The sequence below is a fragment of the Hyla sarda genome, chromosome 4 (assembly GCF_029499605.1).
Source record: "Hyla sarda isolate aHylSar1 chromosome 4, aHylSar1.hap1, whole genome shotgun sequence".
NCBI classification, from domain to species: domain Eukaryota; kingdom Metazoa; phylum Chordata; class Amphibia; order Anura; family Hylidae; genus Hyla; species Hyla sarda.
This window is the reverse complement of record NC_079192.1, coordinates 115,862,224-115,874,538: the sequence shown is the minus strand read 5'-3', so window position 1 is coordinate 115,874,538 and position 12,315 is coordinate 115,862,224. Positions and strand designations below refer to the sequence as shown.

The window sequence follows — 12,315 nt, the reverse complement described above, 5'->3', positions numbered from 1 at the left end:
TTCCAGAAGTGCGACAAAATCAAACCTACATAAGTAGGGTATCATTTTAACCGTATGGACATACAGAATAATGATAAGGTGTCATTTTTACCAGAATATGCACTTCGTAGAAATGGAAGCTCCCAAAAGTTATAAAATGGCGTTTTTTCTTCGATTTTGTCGCACAATAATTTATTTTTTCCGTTTCGCCGTGGATTTTTGGGTAAAATGACTTATGTCACTGCAAAGTAGAATTGGCGACGCAAAAAATAAGCCATAATATGGATTTTTAGGTGGAGAATTGAAAGGGTTATGATTTTTAAAAGGTAAGGAGGAAAAAACTAAAGTGCAAAAACGGAAAAAACCCTGAGTCCTTAAGGGGTTAATTGCTTGAATAGACAGAAAGGTGACCTGGTAAAAGTTCCATAGAATGATCATCTGTTAAAAAAAAAAAAAAAAAAAATATATATATATATATATATATATATATATATATATATATATATATATATATATATATATATAGAGAGAGAGAGAGACCATTTGTTACCATGGATAAACAAATTGCTAGTTTCTATTCCTTCTAGCTCTACTTTAGCGCATCCTTCACTACACACCCATTCATATCACTGAAGTAGCTTCTTTATCTCATTTTTTATGGATGACCCCATACTGGGTGCATCCTGCAAAGCCGAGATCTTAAATTCTACTCTAGTCAATGTAGTGTTTGCAATTTGTCAAATTAAACCAGCATTTTCTGTCCTTTTAAATCAATATATTTTCATATGTGTTGCAGGGTCTTTCACAGCTCCTTATTCATTGCAATGAACATGTCTCAGATCCTCTGGAGGAGTTGTTAATATCACAGAAGTTAGATAAACTCTCGTCACATTTTTAGCAGCATACTTTGTCCCAGTGCTATAGCAAATGGAGAGCAGATCCTATATATATCACTTTATGGAGAAACAGTGCCAGGAGGCTCAATAAATATTACAAGCCTCAGTAAACTTTAGATTTCTGACTTTACTGCTTTTGTTACTTTATACTAGAGAGTCTGTCCAATAGATACTGCATTATGGTTTAGACATTGAACTGAGGTATTATCATATATATATATATATATATATATATATATATATATATATATATGAGTGTGGTTTGATGGATAGATTACTACATGACATATAAGGGGGAGGGACTTATACTATCCCCTTTTTAGCATCTGAACTGAAAATATATCTTTTGTGAATAGTGGCCTGTCAGTGTACTCAATGTTTATCTGCTACTAGTTTATTTTTGCCTTGTACTGTGCTCGCATATACAAAGGAAGATTTACTATTGTCTTGCCTCTGTCTCCTAGTCTCCTGTGTCCAAAAAACATTCTTACATGATTTATGGCACATTTAAACAGGTTTTTACTTTCTTCCACGGTGTCCATAAAGGGCTATGGGTTTAACAAAAGGAGTTGTGGCTTTAGGAATAGGGGAGTAACTTAAAGGGGTACTAATTTTTATCAACTCAATTGGTACCAGAAAGTTATACAGATTTGTAAATTACTTCTATTTAAAAATCTTAATCAGCTGTACTTATCAGCTGCTGTATGCTACAGAGGAAATTGTGTCGTAATTTCCAGTCTGACCACAGTGCTCTCTGCTGACACCTCTGTCAGTGTCAGGAACTGTCTAGAGTAGGAGAAATTTCACATAGCAAACAACAGTTCCTGACTCAGACAGAGGTGGCAGCAGAGAGTACTGTGGTCAGACCTTAAAGAACTACTGAACTTTCTCTAGAGCATCAAATGATAATACTGGAAGGGTTAAGATTTTTAAATAGAAGTTATTTTTGTATCTATATAACTTTCTGCCACCAGTTGATTTGACATTTTTTTCCACCTTAGTACCCCTTTAGAATGTAACACTTGAACTGAAAACATGTGTGAGATTTAGGCACAAAATGATGGCCCAATTTACCCAACTAACAATTGTTCTATACTAGTGATCTCAAAGTGTGGCCCACCAAGTATTAAAACTCTCCAGCATGCCCGGACAGCCATTGCTATGGGCAACTGATCAACTTTTTCTTTGCACAGGTTTTGATAAATCTCCCACTATATCTTTTGTACCTCTTATATAAATATACCTATGTTTTAGCAGTTCCTTAGAGTATATTGAGGACACTCATTGCCGCAATGTTAGACAAAACCATTACCTCATACTTTGTCACCATTATTTTGTGCTATGCAGTTGCCGGAATATAGATACGGGACATCAAAACACAATACATTTTTCCAGAGATAAAAATTGTTTTGACTTTTCAGGCCTCATAAACTATCATTTGGATGGAATGATTGATGCACTTTTGCAGAAATTGGGAATATGTTTTCAACATTACTTGAAGCATGTAATTGGAAGGTTTTACAAAAAGAATATTTTGCAAAATGCGGCTACACACTATTGTGTTGTACTCTTTAGAAGCCGTAGTTATTCCAGCATTGATCTGGGAAATGCAGAAATACTTTGAAAGATAAATGAAAAGTGCAAAGGAAATCAGCCATTCAAGAATTGTTTAATTTAAAGTTAGAGGGAGATTCTTTTGGCTTGGAGTTCTTTATCTGTATTTAAGTTTTTGGCATGCTGAAGCTATCATTGATCTGGTAAAAGATATCACTGCATTACATTGTAACTTTTTCTTTAGATTTTGTTCTTAACTCCCTTGTACCTTGGTTTCTTCTTTGCATCTCAAAGCCACATGCAGGTAGAATCTGTGCAAGTAGCTGTTGGCAAAGCATCTGTCACTTCTTGGTGCCAGTGAATGGCGCCTCTGCGCACTCATCTTTTTACAGTAAAGAGTTTTCATAATTAATAATGGACTACAATGATACATGGCTAATAGAAGCGGGTATTTTTATAGACTGGAAAATCACTTCTGCAGATACCATCAGCTTCTTATTGCATTCTTGGACAGAGACGGTTACTCAATACATGTTTTGTATCAGCTTCCTTCCTTGGATTAAATGGAACGACCTCTGATGAATGAGAATAATTGTTTAGCAGATTAGCTACATGTTCATTAAGATATAGATCTAATTGAAATACATTCAGAAAAGACAGGCCCCACGGAGTTCTCTTGAATTTTCAGTTAGAATATTTTAGGGTAAATTACAAATGGGCATAGATATTAGCAAGTTGTTTAACTAGAAATCTTTATTTAACTGACACAAAATTCTGAGAATTATAAATCTAGCTATTCATATAATACATTTACTTAAGATTAAGACACATAAATGTACCGAACATGCAAGGCTGATCATTGTTCATTAAAGGGGTACTCCAGTTAAATGAACTGGTGCCAGAAAGTTAAACAGATTTGTAAATTACATCTATTTTAAAATCGTAATCCTTTCAGTACTATTAGCAGCTGTATGTTACAGAAGAAATTCTTTCTTTTTGAATTTCTTTTTTGTCTTATCCACAGTGCTCTCTGCTACTACCTCTATCCTTGTCAGGAACTGTCCAGAGCAGCATAGGTTTGCTATGGGGATATTCTTCTGCTCTGGAAAGCTCTTAATACGGACATTAGGTATCAGCAGATGGCACTGTGGACAAGACACAAAAGAAATTCCAAAAGAAAATCATTTCCTCTGTAGTATATAGCAGCTAATAAGTACTGGAAGGGTAAAGATTTTTTTTTATAGAAGTAATTTACAAATCTCTAGCCTATAGAAATATGCCTACAGCACTGCGGTAGTATTGAAAAACTGATCCAGCCATGCATTTCTCCTGGATCATTCTAGTGATCAGTATGATCAGTGTCAAAGTTTGTGATGTCTCTCTGGCATGTTTTTTTTTTTTTTTCAAAATAAAGTTTATTTTTTATTTTTCAAGCAAAATAAAGAACAATAACAGAGGTAAATATGGCATACAGTCAGTAGTATTAATGGTTGAACACATATGACCTATGATGGGAGTCAGCAAGCAGTTCCTCCACTCTATGGAGGTGGGCCACCTCCTGAAGCCAGGACGAAAGGGTAGGTGGATAGGATGATCTCAAGAGACGGGGTATAACCATTCTCGCTGCCAAGAGAAGGAAGCGAAGAAGAGACTTGACTCTCCTGATGAATCTCAGAAGAAAAGAGAAGAAAAAGAGGAGAATAATAAGTAGAGGAGAGATGAAGGGAAAACTGGGGGGGGAGTCAAATACAGGGAGAGGGCAAGAAGACGCGGGAGAGGGGGAAAAGGCAGGACAAAGGTAAGGGAGGAGAGGAAAGACACAGGGTCACAGTTCAAGTAGGAGAAAGGATTAAAGGAGGAGAGTAGCTTACCTCATTGGATAACTGCAACTCCAAGTATCTCCAAAACCATGAGTCAAGACAAGTTAAAGAGGAGTCGTGGGAAAAAAGGGAGTGGACCAGAGGGAGAGGAGAAATTCTACTGGATAGTTGTGGAGGGGCAAGTGAGTCTATCAAAGCTAACCACGGGGACCAGATAGCTGTATATTTATGAATCCTGTGATGGGAGTCAGCAAGTAGTTCCTACACTCTATGGAGGTGAGCCACCTCCTGAAGGCAGGACAAAAGGATAGGTGCATATGATGATCTCCAGAGGCGGGGTATAACTGTTCTCGCTGCCAAGAGAAGGAAGCGAAGAAGAGACTTGACTCTCTTGGGGACTAAAAGTGGGAATATGGACAGAAGTGAGGGGACAGGGTCAAGGGGCAGGAGAGTCCCTGTCATGTGGTGTATTTTGTCTAGTACATTGGACCAGAAAGAGGAGAGAACAGGACATGTGACCTATATATGTTGGATTGTTCCACCAGGTTGACCACAATGCCAACAAGTGTCAGGTAGGGATGGGTAATAGAGCGTAAGGAGAGCTGGTACCCTGTACCACCTAGTCAACAGCTAGTAGTTGGTCTCTTGGGCCTTACAGGAGACAGAAGTCTTATGGCTTGCTTCTACCGCTGACATCCATTCCTCATCAGTGAACGTGCAACCAATGGCCTTTTCCCAGCTAAGTCAAAAAGGAATCAGGGATTCTTGAAGGGAGATTAAGAAGAGATTGTAGATAGTACTAACTGGGCGCTGCACCGCTGAGGAGGAGGAGCACAGTCTTTCAAAAGGAGTCAATGAGCAATGGAGTTTTAGCGATTGCTTGGAGGTCACATAAAAGTTTTTCAGCTGAGCAAATTGAAAGGATAATTGCGAAGTGATTTCAGGGTGGAGCCCTCTAGGAAGTGTCCAAGTACTGTACCCGATTTTCGCGTTTTACCTTGATAGGAAGGGGTCTACAGAGCCGATATGAAATCCAGGTTACCAAATAGTGGAGTCATCAGGCCATTTGAAAGTACTATGTGTGAGTGATTAAGGGGGAGAGAAGAGACTACTGATTTAGGTAACGCTCTCTGTGGAAGCCAGAGCAGAGCTCTCAGGTCCAAGTGGTTACCCAGGGTAATCAATTGCATTACCCCTCCGTTATGGAAGATATCCAGAACTTGGGTAAGGGCAGCAGATATATACTGGCAATCTGGGAGGGCTAGTCCACCACCTCTTTTTCTACGGAACAAAATGTCTCTAGCAATCCGTGGGTGTTTATTGGCCCATACAAAACCAGACATGAGTTTCGTAAGGGATTGAAAGAAGGGACGAGGGATTTGAATCGGAATGCCAGAAAAGAGATATAGGAGTAGGCGGAGTATGTTCATCTTTAGTATATTGATTCTACCCAACCACAAAAACTCCTTGCGATCCCACTTGGTTAAGTCTGAGCCAAGAGACTGGAGAAGGGGGGGTAGTTCAGTTTGAAGGTGTCAGAAAGATTTGAGGGGACCTGAATTCCCAAATATTTCAGTAAGTGCAGAAACCAGACAATATAGTGATATAAATATTCGTAATGACGGATATTCTTTTTTTTCCGAATATATGCGAATATGCAAATATTCATAAATATCGACACTTCCAGTCAAAGGATACTGATCCCTCCCTTCTTTTAGGTGAAATATATAATTGTGCATGTGCACTATGAAAACATAGGACGAATATTTGTCCATATATTCGCGAAATATCGCAAATTTGAATATGGCCCCTGCTGCTCATCACTATTTAGTTTATAAATGCTGAAAGAGGAGTAGCGAGCAAGAGTGGCCATTAGGGAAGAGAGAAGGTCTGGGGAAAGGAGACAAATAGAAGGAGGTCATCAGCGAAAGCAGAACATTTGTAATGGCACGAGGGGGTGTCCAGACCTTTCATATTCCATACATAGCACATAAAGTAGTGGGAAAAGTGGACAACCCTGCCTCGTGCCATTGCCAATGACAAATGGAGGGGACAGCAGGCCATTGACTTGGACCTGTGCCTGAGGATGCGAGTAAAGGGCTATTATTCGGGACTTCATCATGGATCCCACACCAATTTGCAACAGAGTGGCCCCCAGGAAACCCCCATCCACCCGATTGAAAGCCTTCACAGCATCTAAAAAGAGTAAGAAGAGCAGGTGCGGTGAGCATGATGTATCACAAAGAGTGCCCTTAAGATATTATCTCGAGCCTCACGGTTACGAACGAAGTCCACTTGATCTGGGTGGATCAGAGTCTCCAGGGGGCCAGACAGCCAATTGGCAATCATTTTAGCATAAAGACTCACATCTATATTGATCAAGGAGATCGGACAATAGCTGGGACAGAGAGACAAGTCCTTTCCTTCTTTAAGGACGACCATGACAAAGGCCCGAAGAAAGGACTGAGGTAATGGGGTTGAGGCGTAATGGTCAGTCGCTGTCTTGCTAGTTCGCAGTTGGCGAAAACATATCAGGCAATGGGATCAATCTGTGAATCAGTAATCTTGATAGGGAGTGATCTATGGAACCCTAGGGAGAATCCTTTCATTTTGGTGTCAGGATTGGGGCTATGTTACCAATGTGGTTAGTATCAGTTTAAAATGGTAGGGGAGTTACCAGTATTAAAATGCATCTCCTGGAGGCACAGGATTTGAACCCATTGTTTGTGAAAGGTGTAGAGTAACTGAGCCCTCTTTTCTGGGGTATTGAAACCCTTAACATTAAGGGTAAACAATTTAATATCAGCCATTGGGAATGGAAGGGGATGGAAACAACTTACTACGACTCAGTAGCGCTCAGAGTGCAGTCAGACCAGGTGGCAGGGAAGAACCAGTCCAGGTGAACTGTGAAGGGAAAAAAGAGGCATGGGAGGAGCAAGAGAAGAAAGAGAGGAGACATATCAACAGAATGACAGCAACTGTAAGGGGACAGCTCCATGGGGACTAAGAGAAAGGGCCATAAGGACCATAATAAAAACCGGAACCAGTCCAGGTACCATCCTAATGGGGTTAATTTGAAAGGCATGCCAGAAGGGCACCAAGAGGGCCACAGCCATATTAGGCATAAAAGGGTCAGTAAAGAAGAGAGAGGGGTGTAGGGCCTAACAAACAAGAACACACGCTAGAATAACAAGGTCAAACTAAGGCGGTCAGCTTAATAGGGCAATCAGTTTGAAGGGGAGAACAGGCCACAAGTGGCCAACTAACATTATATGGGCAAGGCAGAAATTAACCACAGAAAAAAACAAATCAGCATATATAAGAGCTTGAGAAAGCTACAAAATGGCAGAACATAACAGGTACATCAGAGGTTTGCTACATCTTGACAGTGTGTTTTGCTGTGAGGAGCCAGTCCAGTCTGAATGGGATGGTGGAGGGGGCACCGAGGGAAGGTGCATGTGTTTCCAGTCAGGGAGGGGTACAGGTAGAAGTTTAAAAGTCTCCAGAAAGGGTCCCAAATCTCCAGAGTGTCGAATGGTGGCAACAGTCGAGCCATGCCTTGTGGTAAGAGAAAAGGGGAAGCATCCTGGAGCATGAGGAGTAATGGTTTCAAAGTTCCTCTAAGCTAGAGGGTCCTCTGGGAGAGATCAGGATAGAGGTGGATAGCAATCCCATTGTAGGTAAGGTGTTGGAGTGTGCGGGCTTTCCACATAATATAATTGTTGATCTGGTAGTGGTGCACCCTTTACAGCGTGCACTTCCTATGTGGCTCTGCGAGATGGGGAGTCATGAGAATACAGAGGTTGGAAGAAGGCGGCAATGGTAGGAATCAATTCCAGAGTGGATGGGGCTGTTTTAGCTTTCTTCTTGCCCTACCCATAACTATTTAAAGAACCATTTAGTGAAAAGCCTGGCCGGAGCTCTCAGCAACTGCGTCTGTCCGCTGGCATACCAAGCCACGCCCCCCTCGTTTTGTGAAATGATTGTAATGTTTTAAAAAGTGTATCTGGGCCCCTTTGCCTTCTATAACAAACTTACAATCAGGACTCACACACTAGACTCAATAAAGACAGTATGCACTTCAACTTCACTGCAGTATTTCTGGAGAGTGAAATCTTACAATGGTACATGATGGCATAAATTAATATCTTTGTAAGCTCTGCACTATTTCATATTCAATATCAATCGGACACAGACATTGGGGTATTGGGCACTACGGGGGAGTAAGCATTTTCTGTTTTTGGAACTATTGTTTTTGTATTTGTTATGCCTGTTTGGGCACATGATGTGCCTTTTCATGTCTCATTATGTGTCGGCAGACATGGGTCGCACCATTTTCCAATTACTGTGACAGAGGGCTCAGTGGTCCATGCTTTTTCCTTTTACACCTACTTACTCCTAGTAGTGAATGTTCTTAGATCGATTTCATTAAGAAATACCGATTGCTAACATACTCATTAGTAAAAAGCTTTCTTTTGGAGTGGAAGGACACAAACATGTAAAATATATTTAGTACAAAAAATCCTATCTGCTTAAATGTATTGATGAAAAAATAAAAAGCCGTTGGTCTTGCAAGGTGAGGATGAAAAAACAAAGATGAAGAAATAAAAAAATGGCTTCTTCTCCAAGGGGGTTAAAGAAATATGAATAATGCCAGTTAATATTAATGCCGTAAGTAATAATGACAGCAGTGATAAAATGTGGAAGCAGTGTTCTCAGCAGTGTTCATAAAGATATATATGGGTGATATCTTTATTCTCAAGAATATTGTGTTGTATATCATTGCATCATGGCCATATCTTTATACAATATTTATAAACCTGTTTCCTTTTTTACTTGCCTAGAAATCTTTCTGGAAATCGATTGACAACATTGTCTTGGCAGCTTTTCCAACATCTGGAGCTTAGTAAATTGTAAGTATAGCTGTTTACATTACTTGTATTTATTTATTTCTACTTTCAACTCATTTATTCCTGTTATATTGCAATATATGAATTTATAATAAACTTGTCAGTAAAACTGTTAATAGAACAAAATCTTGCTGATTGTATATTAGAAATAAGCATAGTCATCGATTAGTTTCATGAAGTAAGCCTTTTTTAAGTAAAAGGTGGCCAACCAGTCCAATGTCTTAAAGGAGTACTGCATTGAAAAACAACGTATCCCATATTTACAGGATAGGAGAGAAGTGTCTGGTTGCGGATGGTCTGGGACCCTCCACAATCTCCTTCTCAGCACCCTGACTCTCTGAAAGGAGGGTGTGCCACAAACGGCATGCACTCCATTAATTTCTATTAGAGTGCTGAAGATGCCCAAGTACAGCATACTTTAATTTCAATCTGTTGACCAAATGCTTGTTCTTCTGATATCTTTGTCACCTAAGCTACCCATCTTTCATTCACATGCATGCTCTGCTCTGATGAGCATAAATATGTTCTGAATATGGAGAATATAGAAAGTCAGCTTTAGATTTCCCTGATACAGTTTATTTCCCTTCAAAGCAAAAGGATCTGCAAGCTAAAATCTTCTCTTCTCTCTCTCAATATCTGCTGTTGTGGGAGAGTCTGGTAGCATTTATAAACATTAAATAACCTGATTCGAGTGGGTTGGTTTAGCTAATATTAATATAAAGGTGCATTCACACCACAATTGTGCTTGTGGTGACATGTACATTGGCAACCTCACAAGATGGCAAGCACAGACAGACACTGGTCCCACAGACGTTATTAGCCTGAATGCATTCAGCCAATGACTAAGTTTGGGTAATTTCCCAAATGTATATGTGTTTTGACTCATACCCTAAAGCATGGTTTGGGGTCTCCATCTAAACGTAGTCATTAGCTAACTTTATTCAGGCCATTGAATCTATGCCCATGCCTAACTGTGCTCCTATATGTCAGTATATCATCTTGAAGGCTGCTGACTATGTGTGCCATGGAAGGTACAACGGTGGTGTGAATGCACCCTAATGTGTATTTCCAACCCAATTCATGAATGTGGCAATTCCTCAAGAGTTATAGATGTTTTTTGTAGTCTCTCTGGGAAGGTACTAAACAGGGGACCAACCTGTTTTTTTTTTTTTTGGATTAACAATTTTCACAGAAACATACAAACATTGCATATCGTGTCCCAGTCAGTCCCACAACAAAGACAGAACATGACAGTTAACAGTTGACATCACTGGGAATATAAATGAGCTCTACTACTGTATACAAAATGGCGCCACAAGTTTCTGTAACATACCCACCCATGACATAGGGATCATATTGATAAGTGCATTCAGATAACTTGCAAAACATGCAACATAAAACAAGGGAGATCCTGTAGAATATGAAGGGAACGAGAGGGGAGGGTGGTTGCTGGATGGGGGGGGGGGGGTCCACCAATGCCCCCAGCATGAGAGGAAGAATTGCTAAGCATCAAGAGATTATTGTATATTGTTAGAAGTTAGTCAGTCCCTACACTGAAAACACGAAAGGTTCTATCATAGAACTGGAGTTGGATGATCAACCAGGACTAGACCCCTGGCATATAGCAGTGTGTTACAACAGCAGGACCAGCCTTTTTTAACTTAAAATTCTTTAATGGGATATTTAAAAAATAGACTTTCTTATCCAGTCACCTATTTAGAATATTCCTAGAGACAAAAAATTCTAATAACAATGGCTATTACGCTGTACACAACAAGCTACCTATTAGTGTTGAGCGGCATAGGCCATATTCGAATTCGCGAATATTCGCGAATATATGGACGAATATTCGTCATATATTCGCGAATATTCGCATATTCGTTATATCCTCGTCTTATTTTCGCATACGTGAATATTCGCGTATGCGAAAATTAACGTATGCGGAAATTCGCATATGCGAATATTAGCATATGCTAATTTTCGCATATGCGAAAATTCGCACGCCAGTCTCACACAGTAGTATTACAGCCTTCTTTACACCACACAAGCTGGAAGCAGAGAGGGATGATCACTGTGATGTGTACTGTGAAGAAAAAAAAAAAAAAAAAAAAACGAATATTCGTAATTACGAATATATAGCGCTATATTCGCGAAATTCGCGAATTCGCGAATATGCGATATTCGCGAATAATATTCGAATTGCGAATATTCGCGAGCAACACTACTACCTATAAAGACATGTTAGAAGTAGCCCAAAGATTCCTATGTAGTCCATGGTATTGTTACTATAATTTAGTTGGTTCAATAAATAAATGTATTTTCTACAAAGATATTCTAGTATCAGTTCCCTCTCTAAAATATATTCCAAAATCTTTACTTGAACTACTTTGAGTGTGAAAGAAAAAAATAACATAAAAAGGGTTAAAAGCAGACAAATAGCTAGAGAAAAAATGTATTTCTTTTTTCTTAGGAATCATAATTTCTCAAATATTTTTTACTCTTAAAAGCCATGCCAAGGTATAAAGAAAATAATGCTTTCAATAAGGCTGGCTTCAGACTTCATAGTTGGGGGCACTTTCAAAAATAGTTGATGCCATTAACTTTAATAGTCAGTTGCTTAGCAGTGCTTTTCCAGCCAATTTGTCACTGTGCCATTTAAGCACCTGCAATTTTAGAGATCCCCTGAGATACCTCCTATAACCTCCTTAAGATATAAAGACCTCTTTGACAGGAAAATAAAGGCTTCTGAATGCAGTGCCCTGAATTATTGATAAAGTGTTGAACACTTATTTCAAAGAATAATTGGATGTTAAATCAATTCTATATTTCACAAGCTGATATTGAACAGGGATTTCAGATGTTGTAGAACAACACATGAGATAAGAAAAAGTGGTCTAAGTGCTGACCAATCATCATTGATCTGTCTGTAGATTAAATATGGCAGATGCAGACTTACTGCCCCAATTTACTCCTTAATGGTCACTAGTGGAATCCTTGCTGCCAACATTTTTCAGGGACACGATAAACACTTGAAAAGTCTTCAGAAAAAATATTTTGTATGTAGTGGTAGTCAAGGATAATGGGTTATTCTTTAAAGAAATGAATGCAGACCTTAAAGGGGTACTCCGGTGGAAAACGTTTCTTTCTTTCTTTTTT

The 12,315-nt window shown here is 39.3% G+C and overlaps 1 protein-coding gene across 9 annotated transcripts in view; it reads left to right on the top strand.

The window, feature by feature from the left end:
* NTRK3 (neurotrophic receptor tyrosine kinase 3) overlaps window positions 1-12,315 on the top strand; it is a 688,036-nt gene that overhangs the window by 289,565 nt on the left and 386,156 nt on the right. For all 9 annotated transcript variants that reach the window (XM_056571897.1, XM_056571898.1, XM_056571895.1 and 6 more), the window contains one exon: window positions 9,094-9,162. In XM_056571897.1, the coding sequence (XP_056427872.1) occupies window positions 9,094-9,162 (69 nt within the window). The remainder of the gene's footprint in view (window positions 1-9,093; window positions 9,163-12,315) is intronic.